This window comes from Camelus dromedarius, chromosome 1 (assembly GCF_036321535.1).
Source record: "Camelus dromedarius isolate mCamDro1 chromosome 1, mCamDro1.pat, whole genome shotgun sequence".
Classification (NCBI taxonomy): domain Eukaryota; kingdom Metazoa; phylum Chordata; class Mammalia; order Artiodactyla; family Camelidae; genus Camelus; species Camelus dromedarius.
In genome coordinates, this window is record NC_087436.1 from 77,555,162 (window position 1) to 77,565,390 (window position 10,229).

Here is a 10,229-nt window from a genome sequence, read left to right on the forward strand (position 1 = left end):
TTTGCATTTATACAGACTAGAAGTATTTGCATTATCAGATTACTACAACTTAGAGTTGTGATGTCAAAGATGAGAAAACGTAGATGAGTGAGTAGTCAAGATAGCCGCTATTTGATTTTTGCCCGTTTCAAAATCTCTCACAGTTTTCCCTGACAGTCTCCTCCTCTCTTTTTATTGTAATAATTTCAAAGAAAGATTATTCTTAAAAAGCTGATCTAATTAGAGTTGCCTGACTTTTTTTCACATGGATGCAGTAAAAGTGTTATTTTACCATATAGGACACCTTAAGTTTCCTTTGTAAACTCTAAATCTGCACAATTTTGAACAAATGCTAAATTAAATTGTGCCTGGGAGTTTTCATAAGGAACCTTAAATTGGATTTTTTAAATCCTCTTTTATTTATTGACCTGAGGGTAGGAGACCAAGCCCAAGGAACACTCTCCACCATATTTCCCCTAAAATATCTATAAATTGGGGTAAATTCCTCTCTTCTCAAGGTCTCCCAAGTATTCTAAAGTTAGTTACATATAATATATAATATTCTTGAACTTTTTAAGCCAAGAAGTAAGTCAGGACTTTGCAGGCAAGTATTAAGTAAAGTCATACTTAATCCCTGAAGAGTGGCTGTCCCTACTTGTTTGCAAATATGACAGTCCAGGCAAGGCCCTGGTTTACAATTTGTCCAACTGTATGATGTACATGGCAGAGTCTTATTGAACCTATGCAAATAAGTAAACAAGCATAGAAAGTAAGGAGACTATAAAAATTTCTGAGTCCTAGGGGAATAAGTGAGAATCAGATATCATTTTAAAATGTTTCACTTCAGTTTACAGAAGCAGGCTTTACTAAGTTGCTATGGGCTACACATTGCTTAGCAGGGAAGAGATAGGGTGGTTCTTACATATCTGGAAAAGAGAACCTTAAAAGAATATCAACAATATTCCAGACAAATAACCACAATCAGTTTCTCTTATTAGTTCATTCAGTCCTATTATAATTGATTCCTGCCCCACTGGATCTTGGGTTAGCTGTCGTATTCAGTCTTCTTGTTCAGCCTAAAACAAGACCTGGAAATCCTGACTCAGTCCATCCGTGGTACAATCTGAAAGTTGTCTAATCTATGTCAGCTCGGCTTTGAATTGTCAATAATTGAAGTACCTGATATAGTCCTTTTCTACAAGATTCTGAGACTTTTATTCTTAGTTGAAGACACAGATTCTCATCTGTAACTTGTAAGAGAGACTCCAGGGAAGCATCCGAGGGAAACAATGCTATCTGTAGGTGATAGGGACTTAAAATGGCTGAGTGGTGAAACTAATAATTTTCAAATGTGAATAGTTTGACATGGGTTCATAATAAGGATAATGCAGAAAACAAGTTTAATTCTTTCTGTGACGTACAAAACAAAAGATGATTAAGCCATTCCCTGCCTCCTTCCCCACTTAAAAAAAATTTAGACAAACCATCTAAGGATAATGATTAAATTTGTTTTAAAAGAAGTTGGTGAATGCTATATCTGATTCGGAAAATAGATGAAAATAGTTTTGTAGAGGAAAAAAATCTTGAGATACGACGTCAAATAATCCTAGGCTATGACTGTTTATACCAAGAATATCAAGTAAAGAGATTTGTAAGTAAGTCTGCAGTAAGTCCTAAACATTTGTCTCTTTAAAAGCAATAGCTGAAATTATAACAGATACATTATACTACCGTTGTCAAATATCATCAGACACAGCACAATCAGAACTCTTATAAATGTAGGAAAACCTGATGGAAATATTCCTAAGAGTTGCAAGCAGTGTTTCCCTGAGAGTAAAGCCATATTATAAGATAGCAAGTTCAATGACATAACTCCAGGGACTTCCCAAAAAGAACACATTTCTGAAATGTTGATGTTAATAACATTATACCTGTACAAATCTTCTTCAGTAAGGCTGAGCACTTCTTCTGACGTAACACCCTTCCCACAGAATTCTATGGAAAAATCTAATTCTTTCTAGCACCTGCAAGATGAAAGATAAGTCTTTGTGATTTTTCCAGGGGCCCCCTGGGAAATCTGAAAGATAGCTTCAAGTGTAAAATATATCTTGAAGGTTTTATTGATTCTTTTCTGTACTTAAGATCCAATTATGGAATGGGAAAAATCAGGGGACAATTGTCTGAGGATATTTGGATGCTTAATTAAGATTGGATCAGGGTGCTACAAAAATAGTGCTGAGTTAACTATTTAATTAAAGGAACATTTAAAACAATTTAAAATGTTTAAAATAAACCTTACAGTAACATGATAGTAAAAAACCTTAGCTCTTTATAAGTGAGGAATTTTGTTCTTTGCTCTCTTTCATTTATTTATTCTTTCTTAAACAATCAAGGATGTAATAAATTCAACACAAAGGATAGAAAATTATTCTCGTAAGGCACAGACTATTTGCCACCTAAACAGATTACATAGGTTAAAAAAAAGGAATCCCTTTCATATGGTAAGCAAGGGACTTAACCAGTAAGCCAAGAAAGCAAGCCTTTCAAGATAAGGCAAACTTTACTAAAATTTTAGCAGATTTCATCACATCTTTTCAGACTCAGGTACTATAAACCAAGGCAAGTAAAATATACTTCCAAATTTTGTCCTTCATTTTGCTTTTTTATTGTATCAGAGCAATTCTCAGGGGATCCATGAACTCAAAATAATTTTTATATTCATACTAAGATGTTATTTCTGTTAACCTTTCAATGTGTATTCATCATTGCTATGGTTAAATGAATTAATATTTTAAATTTTCTCAATTTCCACTTCCAATATGGTAAATATTAATAATTATAATTCACATAAAATTTCTTTGGAGTCCTCCGTAAGACCCAAGATTTAACAGGGATTTTGAGATAGAACAAAAGAAGAAAAACAGAAGCCTGAAAAGCACTTTTATAAATATATATACACACATATATAATATATAGTTATTTATAGTATATATAATTATGCAGCATACAATAGTAATTATATAAATTATAAACATATAAAATTATATGTAGGTTATAAATATATATAAATGTATATTTAATTACTACTGTATACTGTTATAAAACCTCCACTATGTGATAAACTGCTTTCTCTTTGAAACACAAAAACAATTAGTGGTATTAGTCTGTCCCTGTTGCTTATATGTGGTCTCACCTAGTCATTAATTGTGATTTTTTAATCAAAGTAACTTCTATTTCATAGTAAAAACTAGAGATAGATAACTAAGAACTATCTCTCTTCCAAAAGCACTTTAAGAGACAAAAGTTTATGCTGCAACTTTCTACAGCTACACATACACCTTTTTAAGAGACAAAATGAACAGATTCATTAACATGACCCAAGATACAAACTTTCCATAGGATATAAGTAAAAGTATATAAACTTAAAATTATGCCTAATAATTAGGCACCAAATTTTCAGTATTCTATCTTAGTTAGAAACTATCTAGATATCAAATAAATATTCATTATGTCATTCAACCTAATGGTCATCTAAAGATCTGGGGAATTATATTCAAGCTGAAATACTAAATAATAAAATTACTGTTGAAATGAAGTGGTCAGAATAATGATTTAATTTTGTTGAATACAAGTTTACATTTCTCATTATCTTAAATATTGTGTAGGAGTAATGTTAGCTCATTTGATCAGTATATCTTAATAAGTTTAAGACAAGTACACCCAAGTACAGTAGAATAAAATGTATGCTTATGTTATACCTAACACTGATAAATCAGAGGACAAGCTGTTTGTATTCAACCAAAATTATTACACTAGTCTGATTTACCAAATATTTATCTGTTATATAACATTACATTTTTAAAACATTTCTGAGACTAACTTTTTAAATATATCATGTTTAACATATCAAAATTTTACTTTCCACATTTTCCTGGAATTTTATAAATATTTGACTTGCATAAGAACTCATTTATATAAGAACTGTATAGGCCAATCAGAACAGAGTTTCTTTAATTAAGAGTAGACATTTAAATCTAATGTATTAGTTCCCTCCAAAGATAGGAAGATATTATATACTCATACTTAAACATGTCAAGGCCTTTCTGAATTCTAAGCATATATATACACAGAGACACATAGGGAGCTTACAGCTTCAGATCTAAACATTAGCTGCAGACCAGAAGTAAACACAAAAAAGTTATCAGTCCATATATCAAAAAGTTGTCCTTTTTCCTAATGGGCATGAGATTCTTAGTTTCTTCAAAATAAACAGACAAAGGGAAAAAAACTAACAAGTCAGATTCTCTGTTGTCTCTCACTTAAGAAAGAATACATCTTGGTAATCTATTAATTTATTTACTGAGATCACAAAGGTTAACCCGCAAAATCAAATTCCAAATCATTGTTGTCACCAATGGGGAATAATTTATCCATTGTAAAAGTTACAAAAACAAAATGCAAAAATAGTAAACAGGAAAATATGTAGAAAAAAACAACAGAGGATCAGCAGAGTTAAAGTTATTTTGCTACTGGAGATTTACCTCTGGGAACCAAGAAAAGAAAGAGTTCAAGTCGCCCAGGAGGGAGGACAACACTGGGATCACAGGCTACTCAACTGTCAGGTGAATCCACAGGGCATGCAAGTGGAACTTCCAAAATGTTGACAAGTTAGTTTTTCTTAAAAGGATGTAATTGTAACTCTTGTATAAAATGAATGGACCAAAGATTTTATTTAATCCATTAATTATAGCTTGAACTAGTAAGATATTACAAAGCAGTTCAAAGGAGAATTCAAAGAGCAGTACATATATAGGGAAAAAGAAAAATTGAAATTAACTTGCAAATAGATGCAAAGCAGGTCCCAATACTGGGCAATTATCAGTTCCATACCACTGGGCACAATTCATTTGCATCTTTGTAGACAAGAATATTTTGCATTATTATCAGTTTTCTCCAATTTAAAGATTTGTAAAATAGCACCAGAACAGAAAAAAATGTGGATAGGTGAGCCACTCAAGACCCCCTACTCTGTTTGTTTTACTCATTTCAAGATCTTTACAATTTTACTAACTCTGTTTAAGGAAAGATGAGTCCAACGTATTCTTTCTCTCTGGCACAAGAAATTGACTACTATGGAGAAAAGGGAATATCAAAGCTTCTCTCTAGTCCCAGATCTAAATTTCTTGTCATCATTTCCTATAAGAGAAGATGAGAGAGCAAGTAACACGTTTCTTTTGTGCATCAAATATGGAAAATGCCCAATGACTAATGTTTTCCAATTATAGATATTATCTAACCCTTTTAGTATCTGTCTTCTCTCTTATCAATACTATATTAGGAAATACTTGCTCCCATAGGAGCTCCCTAGGAGCCTATAAGTATGACAGACTATCCTGAATAAAAGTAAAAGGATTGAATCTTTTTTCAGAGTATAATGTGAAAGGGGAAAAAAGCAGATCAAATAGTTTTTAAACTGATAAGAAGTGTTTCATGAAACTCACCTTGGACAGGTAGTTAGTTCCACTAGTCTGAACCAATCTCAAACTTGAGATATTTCTATTTGACAAACTTGAAATCTAGATAGGATTCCTTTTGACTTATTACCCTGCAATAACATGTGTTTGCAAAGCCCTTCCCTGGGAATTCTGCAAAGTCAGTGACCCATGGGGTTCAGCAGAGTCTAGACAAGCATGAACCTGGGACACTGCTTTGATCCTAGATTTTTCAGTAATGTCACAACCTGAGGCTTCAAAGCTCCTGATTAGAATTATCTCTGCTCCTGAGAAAAAGAATATGGGTTGGGGTGGGGCATGTCTGCATGGCCACAGCATTCTTAGTTCTGTTTGCTACAACACTGAAGCAAGAAGACAATTCATATAATGCTAGTTATTTTCATGGACTGGACTGATTAACAATATGATTTATGTATTTTAGGCACAACCAGGTGACAACTCTACTAGAACCCCTATCCAGACAGAGCTCTACATACAAGCTGTCATTTTTGACCATGTTTCCAGAAGAAAGACTTAAGTACCAACCACGTTAGATGGTTCCCTAATGGTTTGCTAAGTTTGAATCCTTTAACCAGAAGCAAATTAGGATAATAAATAAGTCCTGTCTAAGGCAAATTAGAATAATAAAAGTTGATAAAGAAATTAGAAAGAAAATCATAATCTTGTCTATCTTTTTATGGTATAAATAGCTTCTTAATTTGATAAGAAGTTTTTCTAAAAATTTTTCCACGAAGCACTGAAGCTTATTGTAACAGTTGATGGGAAAAAATCTTGTTGCTACTTCAGAGATATAGAAACTTATTTTGTAGTTCAGGTTTTCCAGATGTATCCAAATATTCCAAAAATGGTCCAGGTCCTACTATTGCCAAATATAGTGAGCCAGACCTTATGCTATGTGGCAGTGCGATCTCCTAAAATCATTGAATATTGATGAGAGGCCTCAAATTGGAAAACAAGCATAAGGAAATATAAATGCAAGGTTTTCAATAGCACTACGTAAGTAAATATAGTATGAAATATCCCATGAGATGATGTACAAAAGTCATTAAAGTGTTTGCTATGTTTATATGCCTGGACAATATGAACCCCATGAAGCCAAGAAAATGGAATCTAAAGAAAATCAGATTTTAGAGAAATGAGGACTTCATAATAGTGAAGAACATGTTTTCCTAATGTGCCCCTGCAGGTGGCTTTTGTGCAGAAAAGATGGTCAGAGGCCATTTGTTATTTGAAATTAATATTTAGTCTTCCTCTTTTCCTTCCCATTGTCTTCTCTTCCCTTTCTAAATAATCCAGTTCTAAGCAATTAGGTGGGGCCAAGCAAGGTGGAAGTCTGCTCAGTGTGGGGATGGGAATGGGAGAGCCAGAGCAGGGTGTCCCCAGTTCCAAAAGGGTGAGAAGAGGGTATTCATGGGGGAGGTGATGGTCTGATACAAGGTGTCAGATCCCAGTCTGGGTGAGTAGAGTGGTGGTAAATTAGAATTGGATGTCTTGGTGTGAACTCATCATTTTCAATACGTACAACAGATAGACTATATGTTAATGTATGTGTGTGCACATATTCCAGTGCTCTTTCCACTGAGAGGGACTTGGGGCAGCAACACTCAATATCAGTGAGCACACCTAGCACCCAGATCTTAATTTCTCAACGCCTTTTTTTTTTTTTTTTTTTTTTTTTTGCCAAAGGCAAGAAGGGATTCTTGGAAAAATGGCTTGATTCTGAGGCTGAGATAGGGAAAGTACAAGTGTCTGGAATATCTGTGCCAGAAAGAAAAGAAGTTCTGGAAAAATGAAGGGGACTTATCAAAAGGACACAGAATCTACCCTGAAAAGGTTCCCACTGGCCAAACCTGGGAAAGTTCAGGCATCAAAATAAGCAATGATGACAACAGGCACAAAAAAGGAAACCATAAGGTTTCTACATAAATGAATAAATGGAAAGTTTGATGAGCAACAGGATATTTACATAGTATCTCCCACAAAATATTTATTAATTACAGAGGGAACAATGGAAAAGCCTGGAAGACACCATTTTCAGTAAATGATCAAAGAGAATATGATTAGTAATGAGGTGCACTGATTTGTTCCCCACCAAATAAGATGCAACAGAGGAACTCAGCATCCCTTTTGTAATAATCCTGCCAAAGTTACATACCCTGAACCTAATCAAGAGGAAAAAATACAGACAAACCCAAATCCAGGGACATTATACAAAATAACTGGCCTAGTATCTTCAAAAGTGTCAAGATCATCAAAGCAGAAGTCCGAGAAATCGTCCCAGACTGAGGGAAACCAGAGAGACATGATCAAGGCAACACAGGATTCTGAGTCTTATCCATATCCTATAAAGGGAATTGGGGGACAATTGGTGAAAATTGAATGGTTTCTAAAGATTAGATGGTCGTAATGTAAAAACGTTTATGTCCTGATTTTGATGATTATATTGTGGTTATATAAGAAAATGTCCTTGATTGTAGGAAATTACACTAAAGCATTTGGGACTCAAGGTGCATCATCAACAAATTATTTATAAATATCTCTGAGGAAAAAAAAATCTTTGTGCTGTACTTGCAACTTTTCTGTAAGTCTGAGATTGTTTTTGAAATAAATGTTTGCTTTATTACATTTATAAGTTCAAAACTCTAATTATAATTTAACTATGTGTACAAATTATTTTGTTCTATCTATACAGATTTGATGAAATTTTAGCAATAATTTTTATGAGTTCTTCTAAAGTTTAGTTAACTAAATAACTTCAAACATTTTAAATTTTATCTATGAACTTCCTTACATTCAATTTTCTAGTGATTTCAAATTTCCAACTAACAAGCTTTCATAAACATTTAAATAACTCATAAATTTAATAAATTAAATGTATAAATGTACTGACTCATGTTCTCATATAAGTTTTAGTATAGTTCATAAATTTAAAATTTCAATTGAAAGTAGTCTAAATGAATTATTCAAATATCACATTTTATTTTGTTTTATTTTTAAATAAAAGTAACTTTTATTAAGATGTAATTTTCTCTTAATCCTTATAATTTTAGGAGCTGCCTCCCCAACTAAGTCTAATTTAGATTTGTTCTTCTTTTATTAAAGTATAATTGATTTACAATATTGTTTTGTTTTAGGGGTACGGCAAAGTGATTCAGTTATATATATATTTTATATTTTCCATTAATAGGTTATTGCAAGATATTGAATATAATTCCCTATGCTATACAATAAGTTCTGTTGCTTATCTATTTTATGTAGTTTGTATCTGTTAATCCTATACTCCTAATTTATCTCTCTCCCTTTCCCTTTCCCTTTCCCTTTCCCTTTCCCTTTGTAACCATAAATTTGTTTTCTGTGTCTATGAGTCTGTTTCTGTTTTGTATACATTTAAATTGGAATGATAAGGCTTACCTATTAGATACTCTGTCCTCTAATATGGCAATGCTTCTTAATGTTTTAACTATTTTAAATATTTTTAAGTATAGGTATTTCAAATATTTAAAATAGTATATTTACAAGATTATTCCCATATTTAGTCCCAACATTTAAGACACTAAAAAACTAATTATGTCATCACAAGTAATTTTTACATTACCTTCCAAATTGAATTTAATGATAGTAAACACGGCACAGAGATCTGAGTTGGGTTCTGGACGTATTTGTTTGCTAGAGCTGTCATGACAAAATACCTCAGACTGGGTGGCTTAAACAGTGAAATTTATATCCTGACAGTTCTGGGTACTGGAAGTCCGAGATCGAGGTCTCAGCAAGGCTGGTTTCTTCTGAGGACCCTCTCCTTGGCTCACAAGCGAGAGACAGGCCACGTGGCAGCTTCTTGCTGTTTCTTCATATGGTCTTTCCTCTGCGCAGGCATCCCTGTCGTCTCTCCAGGTGTCAGAATTTCTTGTTCTTGTGAGGACACCAGTCAGATTGGATTAGACTTCATTTTAACGCAATTACCTCTTTAAATCCCCTATCTCGAAATACAGTCACAATTCAGCCCATAACATGGGATATGGACTAGAAACATTCAGGGCATTCTCATGATTTGAACCTCTTGGCCAAAGCTAAGTGTAGACCTCTGAGGGTTCCAATTTCATGTCTTTTTAAATGAGAGTGGCCTTGGATTCAAATGTCACATTGCCTAATTTTGTAGCCTGATTTAAGTTTGCAGCACCAACCCAGGTTGACTGATCTTCAATGAATCTATGTAAGGTTTCATTCTATTTCTAAATTGTTTTTATATTCTGTCAACAGAGCCACAACCCCGATAAATGTTTAAATGACATCTCATTGTGTAGAGCTTATCTCTCATGTCTTACCTTGAGCTGTGATCACAGTACTAAGGTCAAACCAATGCAACTATTGGAAATTGGAAATTCCTTTTATGGAAGCTTATTAGGTTGACTTTTACCCAGTAAAGAAGAGAGAGCAATTAGAGAACTGTTACGCCTGAGTCCAGGGTACACCAAGAAAGTAATTTTAACTTGAAGCTAATGGTCAGATGCAGGCCAAGAAAAGGGAATATGTGAAATGTATGTGAGAATCAGCAGAAGAACGGCGGGCCAAAGACACAGGACCAAAGAATGAGCTAGCCGACCGAAAGGAAATGAAACAAGAAATTGAGCAATGCAATAAAGAGTGAAGAGCATTAGGAACCAGACTATTTGGCAAGCTGATGTTGGGAATTGGCCAATTCACTTTATCTCTCCAGACTTTGGCTCTTGAAGGTCCCTT

The 10,229-nt window shown here is 33.7% G+C and overlaps 1 protein-coding gene across 1 annotated transcript in view; it reads left to right on the forward strand.

Moving 5' to 3' along the window:
* The window catches only part of CFAP299 (cilia and flagella associated protein 299), a 492,182-nt gene extending 486,107 nt beyond the window's left edge, over positions 1-6,075 (forward strand). Inside the window, exon 6 of the mRNA XM_010983384.3 lies at positions 5,914-6,075. Within this exon, the coding sequence (XP_010981686.1) occupies positions 5,914-6,009 (96 nt within the window). The 3' untranslated portion in view covers positions 6,010-6,075. The remainder of the gene's footprint in view (positions 1-5,913) is intronic.
* The last annotated feature ends 4,154 nt before the right edge of the window (positions 6,076-10,229 follow it).